This window comes from Crinia signifera, chromosome 4 (assembly GCF_055691185.1).
Source record: "Crinia signifera chromosome 4, ASM5569118v1, whole genome shotgun sequence".
Taxonomy (NCBI): Eukaryota; Metazoa; Chordata; class Amphibia; order Anura; family Myobatrachidae; genus Crinia; species Crinia signifera.
This window is the reverse complement of record NC_139220.1, coordinates 323,480,552-323,502,571: the sequence shown is the minus strand read 5'-3', so window position 1 is coordinate 323,502,571 and position 22,020 is coordinate 323,480,552. Positions and strand designations below refer to the sequence as shown.

Genomic DNA, 22,020 nt, shown 5'->3' with positions numbered 1-22,020 from the left:
CAGCGAGACATGCGAGGGGACACACTATGTCGAAACCTTATGTCCACCTTTTGACCCCTTCGACCAATAATGACTTATGGCTAGACATTGTAGATCCCAACCTTGACACTCCAGCTGTTGAACTACACGTCCCAGCATGCTCTGCTTCGGTTTTGTTATTTGGCCATGCTAACTCTGATGCTGGGATGTGTAGTTAAACAACAGCTGGCGTGTCAAGGTTAGCCATCAAGGTAATATACTATAACCGAGACCTCCATAGAAATCCAGTGTCCCCTCCTCCTGCCCTGGAGCACGCAGCGACTGACACCTGCCCTCAGGCAGCAGCAGCAGTCTGATGTCATGTGATATCATGTGTCATGTGATGTGATGTGAAGCTCCTCCTCCAGGTCCCCAGTGACCGTTGTGTGACTACCGCTGCAGATGTGTTTCTGATCCGGCATTGGCTCCCCTGCAGGAGAAGAGCGTAAGCTCAGAGCCAGTCACGTAGCTCCTCAGTGGTCATGTGATGGGTCACCATTGTTCTATATAACAATAATGGTTCTCCCGTTCACTCAGCCATTCTGGATGCCCGGTACCAGACTAATGCTGGGTACACACCAGGACGACTAGGGCACGATTCTGTCAATTTAGATCCAATTCCGACCGGTTGTATGCAGATTGTATGTACTATCGTGTGTTTTTGACATTTATTTGATCCGATTCCGATCAAATGCGCGTTCACGCCGCTCGTTTGGTCGCATCTTTGGTCCTACGTGCTGCAGGTAGGATCTGTCAATCCCAGGCCGACCGACCGTCAATCGTATGCAGATCGTGAGTGTTTTTTGCCGCCTCCGTCGTCCGTCCGTCGGTGCGTCCGTCGTTTGATCCAGCCTATTTGAGTGGCATTTCCTAAACACTCCCCCGGCGCCATGTTTTTCCACATAGCAAACAGCGCTGGCGCAGCAGTTGGACTCTCCTTCTTGTCTCATCTCCCAGAACAACAACCTGGTATGTTTGCACTCCCAATGCTCTTCTATGCATGCCCACTGTTGCCACCAATGTATATAGTGTGTATAAAGCACTGGTTTGGCAACCGTGCACCCGACCATGTCACTGTTTTTTTGGGTGGGCCCCATGTCTGTGTGTATACATATAACCAATGTCCACCATTGCAGTATTCCAAGCACTCCTCTCTGCTAGGCCCCATTCACCTGTGTGTGTGTGTTTGTGTATATATAGATATATATACATAAACCATTGTCCACCATTGCAGTATTCCAAGCACTCCTCTCTGCTAGGCCCCATTCACCTGTGTGTGTGTGTTTGTGTATATATAGATATATATACATAAACCATTGTCCACCATTGCAGTATTCCAAGCACTCCTCTCTGCTAGGCCCCATTCACCTGTGTGTGTGTGTTTGTGTATATATAGATATATATACATAAACCATTGTCCACCATTGCAGTATTCCAAGCACTCCTCTCTGCTAGGCCCCATTCACCTGTGTGTGTGTGTTTGTGTATATATAGATATATATACATAAACCATTGTCCACCATTGCAGTATTCCAAGCACTCCTCTCTGCTAGGCCCCATTCACCTGTGTGTGTGTGTTTGTGTATATATAGATATATATACATAAACCATTGTCCACCATTGCAGTATTCCAAGCACTCCTCTCTGCTAGGCCCCATTCACCTGTGTGTGTGTGTTTGTGTATATATAGATATATATACATAAACCATTGTCCACCATTGCAGTATTCCAAGCACTCCTCTCTGCTAGGCCCCATTCACCTGTGTGTGTGAATAGCAATCTGCACAATAAAATGTATAGTGGTTTTCATAAAAGTTTATTAACATTTTAAATACTTAAAACATAAGAACTAGGTAAACTGGTAACTATAACTATAAAAATTTAAATATGAAACAAAACATGGGTATAACTATAACAACTAAAATGGTTTTATCTTTTTACAGTCCCAATGTCCAACGCAAAGGAACAAGAGTTTTTGGAAGGGTTTATTGAAAAATATCGTACACACGAATGCCTGTGGAGAACCAAATCCAAGGAGTATTCAAACAAAATGAAAAGAAACCAAGCCTTGGAGGAGTTGGCACGCTACAGTCTTCCATTTCACCCAGAGGCCAATGTTGAATGGGTGAGGAAACGCATCCAGAATATGCGCACGGTGTTCTTAAAGGAACACAAGAAGATGGAGGCTGCAAAGAAGTCTGGTGCTGGAGTCGACGAGATGTATCAAACATCGCTCTGGTACTATGACCGGTTGACATTCACCCTCAGCCAGGAGTCGATGAGGACAGGAGTAGTCCTTATGGTCGAACAGGAAAACCAAGAAGTCGCGGCGCAGGAGGAGGAGGAGAATTCGCAGTCTGCATCGGTGAGTCTATTTTTTTGGCTATCTAATTGATTCCTCCTGCCAATCCACAGCGCCCTCCCCATTAAAGTAGGCCATGTACTCTTCCCTCACCTGTTTGGCTCGTGCACTCCCTGTGTAGCGTTGTGTTGGGGTTTGCAAGGAGGATATCTGCACTACCTCCTCTGGCAGTTCTTGGTCTTCTTGGAGTGCTGTGCCTGTAGCCCTTTGCTGTGTGGCTTTTCTGCGGAGCAAATTGTGCAGGACACAGCACGCCGTGACAACCCAGTCAATTTTGTCCACCCTCAGGTTAATGGCAGTGTGAAAAATGCGAAACCGGCTTGCCAGGATGCCAAAAGCATTTTCCACAACACGCCGTGCCCTGGATAGCCTGTAGTTAAAGATCCTTTTGTCATGGTTCAGGCCCCTTTGCGCATATGGCTTCATGACATGCTCGTGCAGGCCAAAAGCCTCGTCAGCCACAAAAACAAAGTTAAGCCCCTGTTTAGTTTCCTGGACAGACGGCAAGTGAAGGGTGTTCGCTATGAGCCTTTCGTAGAACTTTGTGTCCTTGAAAGTGCCACCATCCGATGCACGGCCATTCCTTCCTACATCCAGGAAGATAAACTCATAGTTGGCATTCACCACAGCCATTAGTACAATGCTAAAATAGCCCTTGTAATTAAAATAGTAGGAACCACTATTGATAGGCTGGGCTATGCGGACATGTTTGCCATCAATGGCTCCACCGCAATTTGGGAAGTTCCATCGCTGTTCAAACTCCTCTGCGATGACTTTCCATTCATTCACGCTGGTAGGGAACTGAAATTAGAAGTAAATAGAATTGATTAGTAAACATGTTCAATTTTTTTACAGCTTGGTGACTACCCACCTGCAACCCCAGACCTATCTGTCCTATCTGATAATGCATGCACATCTAACGAAGTTCCTACTCCGGCACGCACTCCGCCACCCACCCTGGAACCCACTCCACCACTCCCCCGTGCCAAAAAAATGCGTGGCAAAGGAAAAAAGGAGAAGCAGCGGCACATGAAGAATTTATGATGCGGGCACATCAAGTCCTGCAAAGAAACCCGGACAAACATGACAACTACTTCACTTATGTGGCAGAGTGTGTTCGCAACATGGCTCCTGACCAGCAACTTACTTTTGAAAAGTTATGCATGGAGTTGGTGTATAATGGCAGTTTAGGGTATCTCAACAGTGGCACTAAAATAGTTGGCATTGGTAGTGCACCAGACACACCACTGTCATTAGAATCACCAGTGCCTACTCCGCCTGCCACCGTAGCAGGCCAGTCGAGCACAATTCCAACACATACCCAGTCAACACCTACACAGCCTTCTCAACCCCCCCAGTACCGTCAATTCTACAGTTCTTTACTGATAGAAGATCCAGAGTGTCCTGTTTTTGAGGATCTGTCTTAAAAAATAGGCTACTTTATCATTTACCATCGACATGGTCTCAGCTGCAGGTATGTGATGGCCACTGCTCACATGGCGTATGGCGCACATCAATGGGGCCGGGACCATTGCATCTGCGCCATGCGCCATGTGGGCCGCAGCCTTTACATATCTGCAGCAGACATCCTCTGCCACACAAGGGCCACAGTGTGTATTTTTGTTTATTTATATGCTGCTACCTGTACCTGCATTACCAGAGGGAGAACAGGATTCTCCTCAATCTGGATAGCAAACTCCATTTATTGCCCTTTTTTCTTTGCCAATAGTATGGGGTACTGTGCGGCAGACATGGTCTCGGCTGCAGGTATGTGATGGCCACTGCTCACATGGCGTATGGCGCACATCAATGGGGCGGGGGCCATTGCATCTGCGCCATGCGCCATGTGGGCCGCAGCCTTTACATATCTGCAGCAGACATCCTCTGCCGCACAGTACCTTATCCCTACTGTTGTAAGGGCATGTTCCAGAAGTTACCAGAGTGTCTTTTGTCTTGGTTTTCTACATATATGCTGCTACCTGTACCTGCATTACCAGAGGGAGAACAGGATTCTCCTCAATCTGGATAGCAAACTCCATTTATTGCCCTTTTTTCTTTGCCAATAGTATGGGGTACTGTGCCGAAGACATGGTCTCAGCTGCAGGTATGTGATGGCCACTGCTCACATGGTGTATGGCGCACATCAATGGGGCGGGGGCCATTGCATCTGCGCCATGCGCCATGTGGGCCGCAGCCTTTACATATCTGCAGCAGACATCCTCTGCCGCACAGTACCTTATCCCTACTGTTGTAAGTGCCTGTTCCAGAAGTTACCAGAGTGTGTTTTTTGTTTTTTTATATGCTGCTACCTGTACCTGCATTACCAGAGGGAGAACAGGATTCTCCTCAATCTGGATAGCAAACTCCATTTATTGCCCTTTTGTCTTTACCAATAGTATGGGGTACTGTGCGGCAGACATGGTCTCAGCTGCAGGTATGTGATGGCCACTGCTCACATGGCGTATGGCGCACATCAATGTGGCCGGGACCATTGCATCTGCGCCATGCGCCATGTGGGCCGCAGCCTTTACTTATCTGCGGCAGACATCCTCTGCCACACAGTAGCCCGTACTTATTGGGAAAGTTTAAACTGGGTCATACATACTTAAATCTTTATATATAGTGTGTGTTTTTGTACAATATCTTTTATATATGGTATTATAATATATTTTTGTTGACACAATCTATTTACTATTTTACATGTTTTAACCATGAAAGGCCTAAAAAACCTGTTTCTGTCCTAGGCCTAAATTATAAATAAAAATATTTTGTTTGCACAATAAAGTGTACAGTGTATATTTCATCCTTACCTTGCAATACTGGTACTGCAGCACCTTCACAATGGCTTTGCAGGTCTCCGGGATGATGAGGCCCAAAGCTTGCGGGGAGATGAGGGATCCAAACTTTAGGTCAGCAAGAGACCGTCCTGTCGCCAGAAACCTCAGGGTGACCACCAGCCGTTCCTCAGCAGGGATAGCCATGCGATACTTGGTATCCTGCTTCTCGATGTGGGGAGTCACCAGACGCAGCAATTCCTGGAATGTGGCATCATCCATCCTCAAGAAGTTACGGAAATCGTCTGGGTTATTCTCCCTGATGTCCCTGAGCAGTGGCATGTGCGAACGAGTCTGACGCTGAAGTAGCCACTGCTTTGTCCAGCATGATCTTTCTCTCCTGCGCTGGGCTCTCTGACGCCTGAGCTTCAAAACTGCATAATAGAGCAGGTACTGTTGCTGGTGACTACCCATCACTGCATTCTCCATAGTGCAGGGTTAAAAGACACTTTGTAATGGCAGGCAAAACAAAGTAATGTGTAAATAGCTATGTCCAGCGTTCAGCAGGTATAAACCAAGCCTCACTAGTAACAAAGCAGAAATACACTGGTTTAAAATGGCTGCTGCTATTCCTATCCCCCTCTGCTAGTCCTCCCCCTCTGCTAGTCCAGCCCCTTCATTCAAATTTCAAAGGCCCATCTGACGACGGTCGCATGTGTTCTTGCAAAAAAAACAAAAACCAGCGATCCGACCGTCTTAACGACCATCGCGGGCGCATCGGGATCGGATCTAGATCGTTCCGCAAAAAAACACAATTTTTGCTAATCGTTTGCTGGGGACTGCCTGGGAGCTCCCGGGAAGTCCAAGGGAAATCGTTCCATGGTCGTCTATCGGTCGTGAACGACGGTGGTCGTCCTGGTGTGTACCCCACATTAGTATCCCGGTACATGAGCATGTGTAGATGATTTGGGGTGCGTGCCATATTGGCCATACCGAACAACAGGCTGATTCCACGGTAAACAGAACCGGATGTAGAGTTAATACCATGTTATGGAATTGTCTGGTGCATTCTCGGAACCTCTCTGCTTCTGTGTTCTTGTAGGGTCGCCATGTCAAGACGGGCCAGCTCGCCGCCATTAAAGTCATGGACGTGACTGAGGTAAGAGAACGAGTTTATGTTCCAGTGAAACGCGTCAGCCTCCTGGTAGATTATATGTCTTCTACATAGGCACAATGTTCACCCCATAAGTAAAATGTTGTCTGTTACGCTTGCTGCAATAAACAGTTGGTTTTTGCCGAACATTTCTGTTACCTAGTAGACTGCAAGCCAATTGCACAAGATTTGGGTTTCAGTAGCCCCATAATAATGCAAGATATAGAAGCACTGGGTGAAGTCTCCATATGGGAATGATAGAACAGGCGGTGCTCACACTTGGGGTCCCTTTTATAATGATATAGTAAAACATTTCCTTTACTTGTAAGGATGAAGAGGAGGAGATTAAGCAGGAAATTAACATGCTGAAGAAGTATTCCCACCATCGGAACATCGCAACATACTACGGAGCCTTCATCAAGAAGAGTCCTCCGGGGAACGACGACCAGCTATGGGTGAGACGGAGGTTCTGTGTTGTGAGCTCAGCAGAGTGCCCCTAATGTAGGCTGGAGCCACAGCAAACCCCACTACAACATAGGTAGCTGTGAGCCGGTACCTGCCGCTCTTCCTCTGCTCGCCGGTAAGCCCCACCCGTACACCTCGGGTTTGCGTTGTATGTTATAGCTGCCCTCTCTCCTTGCAGCTGGTTATGGAGTTCTGCGGTGCGGGTTCGGTCACGGATCTGGTGAAGAACACCAAGGGGAACGCTCTGAAGGAGGACTGCATTGCCTACATCTGCCGGGAAATCCTGCGGGTGAGTTGTGTGCGCGCTCCGCTGTCCTCCATCTCTTTCCACCCAGTTCTTGTGTCTCATGTCGGCATGAATGTATGGTGTACTTATACGATTTGTAGCTTGCGGTGCCACTTTTATTTTGCAGGGGCTGTCCCACCTCCATGCTCACAAAGTCATCCATCGTGATATCAAAGGCCAGAACGTCCTACTGACGGAGAACGCAGAGGTTAAGCTGGGTGAGTGCGTATCCTGCCCCAACACTCTTCATGTGTCCGGTTACCCCGGCTCAGTGTTCCTCACCGCTCAGTGTCTCCTACTCCCGCCCCAACACTCTTCATGTGTCCGGTTACCCCTGCTCAGTTTTCCTCACCGCTCAGTGTCTCCTACTCCCACACCAACACTCTTGATGTATCCGGTTACCCCGACTCAGTGTTCCTCACCGCTCAGTGTCTCCTACTCCCGCCCCAACACTCTTCATGTGTCCGGTTACCCCGGCTCAGTGTTCCTCACCGCTCAGTGTCTCCTACTCCCGCACCAACACTCTTCATGTGTCCGGTTACCCCGACTCAGTGTTCCTCACCGCTCAGTGTCTCCTACTCCCGCCCCAACACTCTTCATGTGTCCGGTTACCCCGACTCAGTGTTCCTCACCGCTCAGTGTCTCCTACTCCCGCACCAACACTCTTCATGTGTCCGGTTACCCCGGCTCAGTGTTCCTCACCGCTCAGTGTCTCCTACTCCCGCACCAACACTCTTCATGTGTCCGGTTACCCCGGCTCAGTGTTCCTCACCGCTCAGTGTCTCCTACTCCCGCACCAACACTCTTCATGTGTCCGGTTACCCCGGCTCAGTGTTCCTCACCGCTCAGTGTCTCCTACTCCCGCACCAACACTCTTCATGTGTCCGGTTACCCCGGCTCAGTGTTCCCCACCGCTCAGTGTCTCCTACTCCCGCCCCAACACTCTTCATGTGTCCGGTTACCCCGGCTCAGTGTTCCTCACCGCTCAGTGTCTCCTACTCCCGCACCAACACTCTTCATGTGTCCGGTTACCCCGGCTCAGTGTTCCTCACCGCTCAGTGTCTCCTACTCCCGCCCCAATACTCTTCATGTGTCCGGTTACCCCGGCTCAGTGTTCCTCACCGCTCAGTGTCTCCTACTCCCGCACCAACACTCTTCATGTGTCCGGTTACCCCGGCTCAGCGTTCCTCACCGCTCAGTGTCTCCTACTCCCGCACCAACACACTTCATGTGTCCGGTTACCCCGGCTCAGTGTTCCTCACCGCTCAGTGTCTCCTACTCCCGCACCAACACACTTCATGTGTCCGGTTACCCCGGCTCAGTGTTCCTCACCGCTCAGTGTCTCCTACTCCCGCACCAACACTCTTCATGTGTCCGGTTACCCCGGCTCTGTGTTCCTCACCGCTCAGTATCTCCTACTCCCGCACCAACACTCTTCATGTGTCCGGTTACCCCGGCTCAGTGTTCCTCACCGCTCAGTGTCTCCTACTCCCGCCCCAACACTCTTCATGTGTCCGGTTACCCCTGCTCAGTTTTCCTCACCGCTCAGTGTCTCCTACTCCCACACCAACACTCTTGATGTATCCGGTTACCCCGACTCAGTGTTCCTCACCGCTCAGTGTCTCCTACTCCCGCCCCAACACTCTTCATGTGTCCGGTTACCCCGGCTCAGTGTTCCTCACCGCTCAGTGTCTCCTACTCCCGCACCAACACTCTTCATGTGTCCGGTTACCCCGGCTCAGTGTTCCTCACCGCTCAGTGTCTCCTACTCCCGCACCAACACTCTTCATGTGTCCGGTTACCCCGGCTCAGTGTTCCTCACCGCTCAGTGTCTCCTACTCCCGCCCCAATACTCTTCATGTGTCCGGTTACCCCGGCTCAGTGTTCCTCACCGCTCAGTGTCTCCTACTCCCGCACCAACACTCTTCATGTGTCCGGTTACCCCGGCTCAGCGTTCCTCACCGCTCAGTGTCTCCTACTCCCGCACCAACACACTTCATGTGTCCGGTTACCCCGGCTCAGTGTTCCTCACCGCTCAGTGTCTCCTACTCCCGCACCAACACACTTCATGTGTCCGGTTACCCCGGCTCAGTGTTCCTCACCGCTCAGTGTCTCCTACTCCCGCACCAACACTCTTCATGTGTCCGGTTACCCCGGCTCTGTGTTCCTCACCGCTCAGTATCTCCTACTCCCGCACCAACACTCTTCATGTGTCCGGTTACCCCGGCTCAGTGTTCCTCACCGCTCAGTGTCTCCTACTCCCGCCCCAACACTCTTCATGTGTCCGGTTACCCCGGCTCAGTGTTCCTCACCGCTCAGTGTCTCCTCTCTCTCTTCTGATCTCAGTTGATTTTGGGGTGAGCGCCCAACTGGATCGCACAGTAGGTAGAAGAAATACATTCATTGGGACGCCCTACTGGATGGCTCCGGAGGTCATCGCCTGTGATGAGAACCCAGATGCTACGTATGATTACAGGGTAAGAAATACTCACCCCCTTGCACATTTATGTGGGGTTTATTACGGTACTTGTAGCTGCCACCTGGGGGGGGTCTGAGTCACCCTACGAGGGAAGGAACAGGTTTGTGTCACCCTGCGGGGTGGGGGGAGAGGGACAGGCTACCATCACCCTGCGGGGGGGGAATGGTGGCAGGGACAGGCTACCATCATCCCGCGGGGGGTGCAGGTACAGGCTTGTGTCACCCTGCGTGGGGGGCAGGGCGGCAGGGACAGTCTACCATCACCCTGTGGGGGATGCAGGTGCAGACCTGCGTCACCCTGTGGGGGACAAGGACAGGCTTGTTTCCCTCTGCAGGTGGGGTGGGGGGGGGGGGGTGGTGGGCATGGACAGGCTAGCGTCACCCTGGAGGAGGGGGGGGGGGGCAAGTACAGGCTAGTGCCCCTCTGTGGGGGGGGGAGTTGGACAGGGACAGGCCAGCGTCACCTTGTGGGGGTGGGGCCAGGCCAGGCTAAAGTCACCCGGGTCTCCCACCTATCTGGGTCCGTGTACCATGTTGCTGTTGTGGGATGGGGATGAGTGATACATTGCTGCATCTGTGATTGTGTCTCCGCAGAGTGACATCTGGTCCCTGGGAATCACAGCTATAGAGATGGCAGAAGGCGCGCCACGTAAGTTACTTCCCATGTATTGTAATATTTCTCCAGAGACCCCCAGTCTGCAGCATTATTTGTGCAAGAACAGCTGCATATTCATGGATTGTTCTTTCTGAAGTGACTATGTTCCCGAGCCAAGGCTGAATTATAGGAGGCGGCTGAGTTGCGGGAGAGGAGGCGGCTGAGTTGCGGGATAGGAGGCGGCTGAGTTGCGGGATAGGAGGCGGCTGAGTTGCGGGATAGGAGGCGGCTGAGTTGCGGGAGAGGAGGCGGCTGAGTTGCGGGAGAGGAGGCGGCTGAGTTGCGGGAGAGGAGGCGGCTGAGTTGCGGGAGAGGAGGCGGCTGAGTTGCGGGAGAGGAGGCGGCTGAGTTGCGGGAGAGGAGGCGGCTGAGTTGCGGGAGAGGAGGCGGCTGAGTTGCGGGAGAGGAGGCGGCTGAGTTGCGGGAGAGGAGGCGGCTGAGTTGCGGGAGAGGAGGCGGCTGAGTTGCGGGAGAGGAGGCGGCTGAGTTGCGGGAGAGGAGGCGGCTGAGTTGCGGGAGAGGAGGCGGCTGAGTTGCGGGATACGTGGCGGCTGAGTTGCGGGATACGTGGCGGCTGATTTCTATGGTTCTGTGTGTGGCTGTATTGCTTACTGTGTCTGTGGGCCAGATGCCCGTTAGGTGTAAGACCCTGCAGGAGGTGCTGATGTGGGCACACTCAGTGTGGATGCTTAGAATACCGAATGACCATTGGGATATCTCCGATAAGCAGTGAAGAGAGACAGATTTCCTTTACTTCTTAGTACTAGTTGAGTTTTGTTCCCCAATAAATGAATAGTAGATAATAGTGCTGGAGCATTGCCGGCCAGATGTTACCGGGTGGTGGCATGTAGGCAGCAATTTATTTGTTAACCGTTTCTTATATAGCGCAGCATATTCTGTTGCGCTTCACTATAGGAGACTGTTTTACAACAAACTGGGAATTTACAGACCATCAACGATATGAGGGCCCCGCTCGCAAGCTCTATAGGGAAATAGGCATTTGTTCCACCAGAATGCGAAGGTTCCCGGTGTGCTGTATGATACGGTGACCCAGTAGGAAAATGTGATAAAGAAAGAGATGGATATGTATGGAGTGTACAGTGGGCATGTGATCCGATAGGAACGTATAGTTCTGGCATTTGATAAGCTGCCTGAAGAGGTGAGTTTTCAGGGAACGCTTGTAGGTTTGGAGACTGGAGGAATCTTATTGTGCTTGGGAGGGGATTCCACAGAGTGGGTGCAGCCCGACAAAGTCCTGCAGCTCATTCTTCATTGCTCAGTTCACACCACAGCAGAGAGGCAAGGGGAACCCACACACAGGCACAAAAAGGCACAATGTATAGAACAGGATTTTTGTATTATTATTACTAGTGCCTACAATAGTAACACAATGCAATGTAACCATTAACCCCTGCAGTGGTGGTTTTTTATTAGAGCGCGCTCCCCACTGGGCGAGTTTTTTCTTGGGAGCACTCCCTAAAAAAAAGACCCCACGGCTGTGTCCCCGGGCAGCGCCGCTGAACTATGTATCAGCCGCTGCCCGGTAGCCCGGCCTGCCATAAACCGGCTCAGCAGGCTGTAATAGAACAGCCGGTGGGGGGGGGGGGGGCATAGTGTCTGAGAGGGTCATGTAGCTACAGTATATGGTTTTCGGCAGACGTATAATTGTACAGTACCAGTGTAATGTAGGCTGGGGATAGTGTATACGTACTGTGACGCTTGGCTATTGTATACTGCCCGTTAATACACTGCCCCTTCTCCTGTCTCGCCAGCCCTCTGTGATATGCATCCTATGAGAGCCCTCTTCCTTATCCCCAGGAATCCTCCTCCCAAGCTGAAATCCAAGAAGTGGTACGTACCGAACTATAGAGCTAGTCACATGACCGCAGCGTTAGGATAGATTATAGGATTGTATCAAATAAACCATGCTAGGCTGCACAACCAATTGCTTCCTATTGTTACATTATTATTATGGTATTTGGGCAGAGCACCGTGAGTTACACACCACTTTATAGAGCATAGTAGTCATTCATTGACCCATAAGAGCTAACCATCTAATTACACAAATATACATAAGTATACAGTACTTGTAATCCTCACACAGCACAGCTTCCCAGTGTAGTATGGAGAGTGCACTGACCAATCCTCACACAGCATAGCTTCCCAGTGTAGTATGGAGAGTGCACTGACCAATCCTCACACAGCATAGCTTCCCAGTGTAGTATGGAGAGTGCACCGACCAATCCCCACACAGCATAGCTTCCCGGTGTAGTATGGAGAGTGCACTGACCAATCCTCACACAGCATAGCTTCCCAGTGTAGTATGGAGAGTGCACTGACCAATCCTCACACAGCATAGCTTCCCAGTGTAGTATGGAGAGTGCACTGACCAATCCTCACACAGCATAGCTTCCCAGTGTAGTATGGAGAGTGCACTGACCAATCCCCACACAGCATAGCTTCCCGGTGTAGTATGGAGAGTGCACTGACCAATCCCCACACAGCATAGCTTCCCGGTGTAGTATGGAGAGTGCACCGACCAATCCTCACACAGCATAGCTTCCCGGTGTAGTATGGAGAGTGCACCGACCAATCCTCACACAGCATAGCTTCCCAGTGTAGTATGGACAGTGCACTGACCAATCCTCACACAGCATAGCTTCCCGGTGTAGTATGGAGAGTGCACTGACCAATCCTCACACAGCACTGCTTCCCGATGTAGTATAGAGAGTGCACTGACCAATCCTCACACAGCATAGCTTCCCAGTGTAGTATGGAGAGTGCACTGACCAATCCTCACACAGCACAGCTTCCCAGGATAGTATGGAGAGTGCACCGACCAATCCTCACACAGCATAGCTTCCCAGTATAGTATGGAGAGTGCACTGACCAATCCTCACACAGCACAGCTTCCCAGGATAGTATGGAGAGTGCATTGACCAATCCCCACACAGCACAGCTTCCCAGTGTAGTATGGAGAGTACACCGACCAATCCTCACACAGCACAGCTTCCCGGTGTAGTATGGAGAGTGCACCGACCAATCCTCACACCACATAGCTTCCCGGTGTAGTATGGAGAGTGCATTGACCAATCCCCAACACAGCACAGCTTCCCGGTATAGTATGGAGAGTGCATTGACCAATCCCAACACAGCACAGCTTCCTGATGTAGTATGGAGAGTGCACTGACCAATCCTCACACAGCATAGCTTCCCGATGTAGTATGGAGAGTGCACTGACCAATCCTCACACAGCATAGTTTCCCAGTGTAGTATGGAGAGTGCACTGACCAATCCTCACACAGCACAGCTTCCCGGTGTAGTATGGAGAGTGCACTGACCAATCCTCACACAGCACAGCTTCCCGGTATAGTATGGAGAGTGCATTGACCAACCCCCAACACAGCACAGCTTCCTGGTATAGTATGGAGAGTGTATTGACCAATCCTCACACAGCACAGCTTCCCGGTGTAGTATGGAGAGTGCACTGACCAATCCTCACACAGCACAGCTTCCCGGTGTAGTATGGAGAGTGCACTGACCAATCCCCACACAGCACAGCTTCCCGGTGTAGTATGGAGAGTGCACTGACCAATCCCCACACAGCACAGCTTCCCGGTGTAGTATGGAGAGTGCACTGACCATCAGACAACATTGTGTGTCCTCCTCTGTCCTGTTCCATCTCTTTATAGGTCCAAGAAATTTATTGACTTCATTGACACCTGTCTAATCAAGAACTATGTGAGCCGCCCACCCACTGAGCAGCTCCTGAAATACCCCTTCATCCGAGACCAGCCCACAGAGAGGCAGGTCAGGATCCAGCTGAAAGATCACATTGACCGCTCCAGGAAAAAGCGTGGAGAGAAGGGTAGGTGGTCCCGGGGACATGTACTAGGGGAGCGGTCTGTATCCTGATGAGCATGCCCCCTGTCTTATATGATGCACGATGTAAGAGGTCCGCTTGTGTTCCTGTGCAATACAGATGAGACGGAGTATGAGTACAGTGGCAGTGAGGACGAGGAGGAGAACCATGGGGAGGAAGGAGAACCAAGGTGAGCTCACTCTGGCCAGTGTAATGTCCTTGTTGGCCGGTACGTGGTCTACACAGTGGTGTCCTCATGACCAGGCTTCTGCTTTGTGTTTGTCAGCTCCATCATGAACGTTCCGGGGGAGTCCACGCTCAGACGCGAGTTCCTGCGGCTGCAGCAGGAGAACAAGAGTAATTCCGAAGCCTTGAAGCAGCAGCAGATGGGGCCTCAGCACCGCGACTCAGAGGCGCATATCAAACAGCTGCTGCACGAGCGGCAGAGACGCATCGAGGAGCAGAAGGAGGAGCGCAGGCGCGTGGAGGAAGTAAGGATCTCCCGGTGGTCACCTCTCATGTGCGCAGGCGCGCGGAGGAAGTAAGGGTCTCCCGGTGGGGATACGGTCGTATTGTCGACCCCGTTGGGTCGACAGGTGGGAAGGTCGACAGGTGTCTAAGTTGGAGGAAGTAATGGTCTCCCTGTGGCCACCCAGTGGTCACCTCTCAGGTGCGCAGGTGTGTGAAGGAAATTAGGGTCTCCCTGTAGACCACCCAGTGGTTACCTCTCGTGTGCGCAGGCGCGTGGAGGAAGTAAGGGTCTCCCTGTGGCCACCTGGTGGTCACCTCTTGTGTGCGCAGGTGCGTGAAGGAAGTAAGGGTCTCCCTTTAGCCACCTGGTGGTCACCTTTCGTGTGCGCAGGCGCGTGGAGGAAGTAAGGGTCTCCCTGTGGCCACCCAGTGGTCGCTTTTCCTGTGAGCAGGCGTGTGAAGGAAATAAGGATCTCCCTGTAGCCACCCGGTGGTCACCCCTCATGTGTTCAGGTGCGTGAAGGCAGTAAGGGTCTCCGTGTAGCCAACCGGTGGTCACCTCTCGTGTGTGCAGACGTATGAAGGAAGGAAGGATTTCCATGTAGCCACCCGGTGGTCACCTGTAATGTGTACAGGCGCGTGGTGGAAGTAAGGGTATCCTTGTAGCCACCTGGTGGTCACCTCTTGTGTGCGCAGGCGTGTCAAGGAAGTAAGGGTCTCCCTGTAGCCACCCGGTGGTCACCTGTAATGTGCACAGGCGCATGAAGGAAGTAAGGGTCTCCCTGTAGCCACCTGGTGGTCACCTCTTGTGTGCGCAGGTGCGTGAAGGAAGTAAGGGTCTCCCTTTAGCCACCTGGTGGTCACCTTTCGTGTGTGCAGGCGCGTAGAGGAAGTAAGGGTCTCTGTGTAGCCACCCGGTGGTCACCTCTTGTGTGCGCAGGCGCATGAAGGAAGTAAGGGTCTCCCTGTAGCCACCTGGTGGTCACCTCTCATGTGCATGAAGGAAGTAAGGGTCTCCCTGTAGTCACCTGGTGGTCACCTCTCGTGTGCGTGAAGGAAGCAAGGGTCTCCCTGTAGCCACCTGGTGGTCACCCCTAATGTGCACAGGCGCGTGGAGGAAGTAAGGGTCTCCCTGTAGCCACCCGGTGGTCACCTCTCGTGTGCGCAGGCGTGTGAAGGAAGTAAGGGTCTCCCTGTAGACCACCCAGAGTTCACCACTTGTGTCTAGGTCGGCCATTCCAGCAGAGTATTGGGCCCACCAGCAGTACTGCTGAGTACTCTGCAGTACATCTATGGAAAGTCATGGTGGTTGGGTGGTCCCATGGACCGTTTTTCTTTCCCTGCCTGTGGTTTGAATCCTGTGAAGTGTTATTTCATAGGCATCTGGCTGAGGAGCATATAGCCTCGCGCCCATTACATGCTGCAGTGCACTAATTCCTGTCCTGTTTGCAGCAACAGCACCGGGAGAGAGAGCAGAGGAAACAGCAGGAGAAGGAACAGCAGAGGAGGCGCGATGACATCCGCCGGGAGGAGGAGCGGCGCATGGCCGAGAGAGAGCAGGTTAGTTTCCGAGAATAGTGGTGCTCTGTAGACCGTGCAGGACGGTGGCATGTTCAGAACTGCGGGCACTGCAGCATGGGGGGGAACATTCGTAATTACGGGCACTGCGCCACTGTGACAGATAACTAGGCACTGCCCCAATGCAGCATGGTGGCACGTTTACAATTGCGGGCACTATATAGTCATATATGCGAGCACTGCATAACCGAGGCTTGTTTATTACTGTTGGCACTCCTCACTGCCGGACACACTGCAGGACGGGGCTTACAGTCATATATACGGGCCCTGCACTGTACTGCAGATGAGGGCACATTTAAAATTAAACACTGCGGTACAGTGGCACACTCCTATCTGCGGGCACTATGGTGCAGCATGGCACGCGCGCGTGGGGGGGGGGGGGGGGGTACATATCTATCTGCAGGACGAGGGCTCATGTACTATATGCTCTGCTACCTCTGTTCCTGTTGTCAGTGGCTCCGGTCTGTGTCTGTACCCAATGGTGTGGTAAGGGGGGTACATACTCACGTGGTCCTTGTCTGTTACCCCCGTGGCACAGTCCTTACTGTGGGGGAGGGGGTATTTCTGTGTAACACAGGGCGTTTCCTCCTTTCCACCTGTGTTTTCTATGATTTCTCCCATCTGTCTCTTGGCTCTTTCTGTATCTCTCCTCATAGGAATATATCAGACACAAGTTAGAGGAAGAACAGAGACAGTTAGAGATTCTACAGCAACAGCTTCTGCAGGAACAGGCCCTGTTACTGGTAAATGCCCGCTCCTTCCTGTTACCTGATGGTGCGGCCTCTCCCCTCGTACGCACTATACCATGTGCTGGTGCCCGCTCCTTCCTGTTACCTGATGGTGTGGCCTCTCCCCTCGTACGCACTATACCATGTGCTGGTGCCCACTCCTTCCTGTTACCTTATGGTGCGGCCTCTCCCCTCGTACACACTATACCATGTGCTGGTGCCTGCTCCTTCCTGTTACCTTATGGTGCGGCCTCTCCCCTCGTACACACTATACCATGTGCTGGTGCCTGCTCCTTCCTGTTACCTGATGGTGTGGCCTCTCCCCTCGTACGCACTATACCATGTGCTGGTGCCTGCTCCTTCCTGTTACCTTATGGTGCGGCCTCTCCCCTCGTACACACTATACCATGTGCTGGTGCCTGCTCCTTCCTGTTACCTGATGGTGCGGCCTCTCCCCTCGTACACACTATACCATGTGCTGGTGCCTGCTCCTTCCTGTTACCTGATGGTGCGGCCTCTCCCCTCGTACACACTATACCATGTGCTGGTGCCCACTCCTTCCTGTTACCTGATGGTGCGGCCTCTCCCCTTGTACGCACTATACCATGTGCTGGTGCCTGCTCCTTCCTGTTACCTGATGGTGCGGCCTCTCCCCTCGTACGCACTATACCATGTGCTGGTGCCTGCTCCTTCCTGTTACCTTACAGTGCGGCCTCTCCCCTCGTACACCTTATACCATGTTCCAGTGCCCGCTCCTTCCTGTTACCTTACGGTGCGGCCTCTCCCCTCGTACACACTATACCATGTGCTGGTGCCCGCTCCTTCCTGTTACCTTATGGTGCGGTCTCTCCCCTCGTACACACTATACCATGTGCTGGTACCCGCTCCTTCCTGTTACCTGATGGTGCGGCCTCTCCCCTCGTACACACTATACCATGTGCTGGTGCCCGCTCCTTCCTGTTACCTTACGGTGCGGCCTCTCCCCTCGTACACACTATACAATGTACTGGTGCCTGCTCCTTCCTGTTACCTTACGGTGCGGCCTCTCCCCTCGTGTACACTATACCATGTGCCGGTGCCCGCTCCTTCCTGTTACCTGATGGTGCGGCCTCTCCCCTCGTACACATTATACCATGTGCCAGTGCCCGCTCCTTCCTGTTACCTTACGGTGCGGCCTCTCCCCTCGTACACACTATACCATGTGCTGGTGCCTGCTCCTTCCTGTTACCTTACAGTGCAGCCTCTCCCCCGTACACACTATACTGTGTGCCGGTGCCTGCTCCTTCCTGTTACCTTATGGTGCGGCCTCTCCCCTCGTACACCTTATACTGTGTTCCAGTGCCCGCTCCTTCCTGTTACCTTACGGTGCTGCCTTTCCCCCCATACACACTATACCGTGTGCTGGTGCCCGCTCCTTCCTGTTACCTTAAGGTGGTGCCTTTCCCCCGTACACACTATACTGTGTGCCAGTGCCCGCTCCTTCCTGTTACCTTACGGTGCAGCACTCTCACTACTGCCCCCCAGCCCCCACACACTTCATGCGCGCACTACTGCACCCAGGTCACGCTCTCTACATGCGCGCACTACTGCCCCCAGCGCAGTTTCTGTACATGCGCGCACTACTGCCGACAGCCCATGCTCTCTACACGCGCGCACTAATGCTCCCAGCCCACGCTCTCTACATGCGCGCACTACTGCCCCCAGGCCGTGCTCTGTACATGCGAGCACTACTGCCCCTAGGCCACACTCTCTACATGCGCATACTACTGCCCCCAGCCCATGCTCTCTACACGCGCGCACTGCTGCCCCCAGCCCATGCTCTCTACACGTGCGCACTACTGCCCCAGCCCATGCTTTCTACATGCAAGCACTACTGTCCCCAGGCCGTGCTCTGTACATGTGAACACTACTGCCCCTAGGACACACTCTCTGCATGCGCGCTCTACTGCCCCCAGGTCACGCTCTCTAAATGCGCGCACTACTGCCCCCAGGCCACGCTTTCTACATGCGCGCACTACTGCCCCCAGCCCACGCTTTCTACATGCGCGCACTACTGCCCCCAGCCCACGCTTTCTACATGCGTGCACTACTGCCCAAGGGCCACGCTTTCTACATGCACGCACTACTGCCCAAGGGCCACGCTTTCTACATGCACGCACTACTGCCCCCAGGCCACGCTTTCTACATACTCGCACTACTGCCCCCAGGCCACACTTTCTACATACGCGCACTACTGCCCCCAGGCCACGCTTTCTACATGCGCGCACTACTGCCCCCAGGCCACGCTTTCTACATGCGCGCACTACTGCCCCCAGGCCACGCTTTCTACATGCGCGCACTACTGCCCCCAGGCCACGCTTTCTACATGCGCGCACTACTGCCCCCAGGCCACGCTTTCTACATGCGCGCACTACTGCCCCCAGGCCACGCTCTCTAAATGCGCGCACTACTGCCCCCAGGCCACGCTCTCTACATGCATGCGCACTACTGCCCCCAGGCCACTCTCTCTACATGCGCGCACTACTGCCCCCATCCCACGCTTTCTACATGCATGCGCACTACTGCCCCCAGCCCACGCTCTCTACATGTGCGCACTACTGCCCCCAGTGCAGGTTCTGTACATATGCGCACTCCGGCATCGAGCTGATCTCCATATAATATACTTGGCAGCGGATTGTCCTTGTCACAGTGTTAGACTGGAAGCAGGTCCTAGGGGAGACATAATGTAGGATGAACCTGTCCCTTTGCTGTTCCTTCCAGCCTGCGTCCCTCTCGTCTCTCCCTCACACTTGTGTCGATGTACTGACTGTGTGTCTGTGGTGGGTGTGTGGCCCGTACTAGTGTCGCACTGCATTGCTGCTGGCAGACGCACTTAGCACGCTTTGTCTGGGCAGGAGTACAAGCGCAAACAGCTGGAGGAACAGCGCCAGTCGGAGCGTCTGCAGCGCCAGCTCCAGCAAGAACACGCCTACCTGAAATCCCTGCAGCAGCAGCAACAGCAGGACAAGAAGCCGCTCTACCACTACAACCGGGCCGTCATGAACCCCAGCGAGAAGCCCGCCTGGGCCAGAGAGGTAGGCTCCCCCTTCAGTCACCGGGAGCGGCTCCCAATACCCCTGTGATTGTATTGTGCATTAAATCCAGAACGGTCTTCTAGGTGGAGGAACGCTCCCGGCTGAACAAGCAAAGCTCTCCGCTCTCCATCACCAAGCTGGGATCGGTGGAGTGTGCCGGGACCCCTACACAAACCCCTCCCTCACAGAGGCCGATAGACATCCAGGAGCACAAGGTAAGTCAGCCCCTAGTGGTGGTCTCCAGAAACACTCAATGTTTATTGAATGTGACCTAAAACGGGTGTGGATCAGGGGGGTCAACAAGCAAAAGGTCCACTTTGGTAACCTGCGGCTCTACAGCTGTTCCAAAACTACACATCCCAGCATGCATTGCCACAGTTTCAGCATTCTCTAATAACAGAACTATGGCAGGGCATGCTGGGACTTGTAATTTCACGACAGCTGATTGTGTCTTTCATGTCCTGTGATCTGGTGACACGTGGCTGTTGGTGTCCACCATGTCTTGGTATGTAGCAATGGTGTCTAATGGGGCGAATGAGCCACAAAATGTTGCAAACCATTGATGCGAGGGAAAATCCGTCAGCGGTGGACGTCTACGTTGCGGACTCCGTCTCTGCTGCTCAGAGTTTTACTGAGAGGCTGTGATGCGCATGGTCCAGGGATCTCCGCTTCATCTGCAGCACGCACACAAGTCGTCCATCTGTTCCTGTGCGGCACCGCTGGTCACATGACCGGGTGGCAATGTCACATGACTGGATGCAGGCGCTTTTCCTGTGCTTCTCCCCCGGCATTAAAACTGCGCTCTGCTAACTATCACAAGTGCGCGATTATCGGTGTCCTGCGCGTTCATTCGCAGGTGACCGAACAAAACTGTTTTTTTTTCGACGAACAGCAGTAAAAGCGTGAGCCGCGCCGTTTTCATAGAGGGGAGAGATAAAGCAAACGATCAAATAGAGTTCCAAGTATTTCACTTCTTGTTCTCAAATGCGCTCGCCCGTCGGCAGAAACACATCCACCCAGAAAGTCTGCTGCTGCGATGAGGTTGCTGTTTTTTTCCCTGGTCAGTTCCGTTACCGGTTGTTGTTTAATTTGCAACATTACGCCACTGTGATTGGTGCATCCTGCAGGGGGGACATATAGAAGTATATACAGCCCAGCATTAGAGAGGTGGTGGTGGGGGGGGGGGGGGGGTAATATGTAATGCGCGATACCAGTATAACTGATTTCATGTACGTTGCTCATTGGATACAAAGAAAGTAATAAAAGGAGTTCCCGTCTCCTCTCACAAATCTCCCCCCCCCCCCCCCCCCCCAATTCATGTATTCATACATTTATTCATTCATCCATCTCTCCCCCCAGCCATTCCGATCCACCCCACAAAACCGCCTGGCCCTGAAACCCAACCCACGGCCCAATTCCCTGCAAGACCCGCCAGCAGCTCACGTCACCAGCCGCCAGCCCGCTGTGGTCACTCCGGCCTCACGGGGCCAGCTGGCCCGCCAGAGCTCAGACCCATCCCCCGATGCGGTTGTACCCACAGCCCGGCCTGACAGGGGTCCCTGGGTGAAAATGGAGCCAGAGGTCCCTCCTCCCAAGGTAACGCAGAGGCAGCGCTGTCCTCCGCGGCTGGTGGTGGGTTTCCGCTTCGATCTGCTCTGCACTTCCTGCGTCCCGCCCAGCGGTGTCTTCTCCATCTTGACCTCTGCAGCTTCGTTCTTCATCTACTCTCTTGATGCCTTTTCCAAACTCTGACTAGTTAATTAGGTGCTGCTGGCCGCATCTTCTAACCATTAATCCATGGTCACAGCTGCCATTTATTACCCATAATCCCATGGGGCTCTCCTGTATATCTTGCTGATTCCGCCTATGGCATGTCTAGGCTCTTCCTGCCATGTTTTCTGCCTGTCTCTGTTGTGCGCTTCTAACCAGGCTCACACTGACTAATGCAATGATCAGGGCCCTGGCTTCTTTCTGCCTTAACAAACGGACCTCCCGTTGTGTCCCACTATAATCGGGATCCGGCTTTCTCCTCTGGGTTCTCTTGTAATTTACTAACGATTCCCTGTCTGATTTCTTCCACATTCCTCTGGTGCAGGGCTGTCGCCTGCGCTCGGTG

The 22,020-nt window shown here is 52.8% G+C and overlaps 2 protein-coding genes across 8 annotated transcripts in view; both read left to right on the top strand.

The window, feature by feature from the left end:
- Positions 1-22,020, top strand: part of MINK1 (misshapen like kinase 1) — a 66,963-nt gene that overhangs the window by 35,365 nt on the left and 9,578 nt on the right. For 3 of the 7 annotated variants that reach the window (XM_083185693.1, XM_083185694.1, XM_083185692.1), the window contains 15 exons: positions 6,257-6,313; positions 6,637-6,762; positions 6,951-7,061; positions 7,186-7,276; positions 9,405-9,535; positions 10,131-10,185; positions 11,964-12,042; positions 13,884-14,059; positions 14,174-14,243; positions 14,340-14,544; positions 15,977-16,084; positions 16,759-16,845; positions 19,725-19,904; positions 19,988-20,119; positions 21,264-21,500. In XM_083185693.1, the coding sequence (XP_083041819.1) occupies positions 6,257-6,313; positions 6,637-6,762; positions 6,951-7,061; positions 7,186-7,276; positions 9,405-9,535; positions 10,131-10,185; positions 11,964-12,042; positions 13,884-14,059; positions 14,174-14,243; positions 14,340-14,544; positions 15,977-16,084; positions 16,759-16,845; positions 19,725-19,904; positions 19,988-20,119; positions 21,264-21,500 (1,845 nt within the window). The remainder of the gene's footprint in view (positions 1-6,256; positions 6,314-6,636; positions 6,763-6,950; positions 7,062-7,185; positions 7,277-9,404; positions 9,536-10,130; positions 10,186-11,963; positions 12,043-13,883; positions 14,060-14,173; positions 14,244-14,339; positions 14,545-15,976; positions 16,085-16,758; positions 16,846-19,724; positions 19,905-19,987; positions 20,120-21,263; positions 21,501-22,020) is intronic. The other 4 variants (XM_083185697.1, XM_083185696.1, XM_083185698.1 and 1 more) reach the window with 3 other exon arrangements.
- On the top strand, positions 1,966-3,617 carry LOC146072863 (uncharacterized). Its single transcript, XM_083180049.1, has 2 exons — positions 1,966-2,383; positions 3,236-3,617. The coding sequence occupies exons 1-2, from the start codon at positions 1,967-1,969 to the stop codon at positions 3,422-3,424; spliced, it is 606 nt and encodes a 201-aa protein (XP_083036175.1). The 5' UTR covers position 1,966; the 3' UTR covers positions 3,425-3,617.

What these genes read in the sequence shown, in the direction of transcription:
- LOC146072863 (XM_083180049.1), top strand. Translation starts at nt 1,967, where the DNA reads ATGTCCAACGCAAAGGAACAAGAGTTTTTGGAAGGGTTTATTGAAAAA. An exon ending in AGAATTCGCAGTCTGCATCG is followed by an intron (nt 2,384 to 3,235) that starts GTGAGTCTATTT and finishes ATTTTTTTACAG; the next exon opens with CTTGGTGACTACCCACCTGC.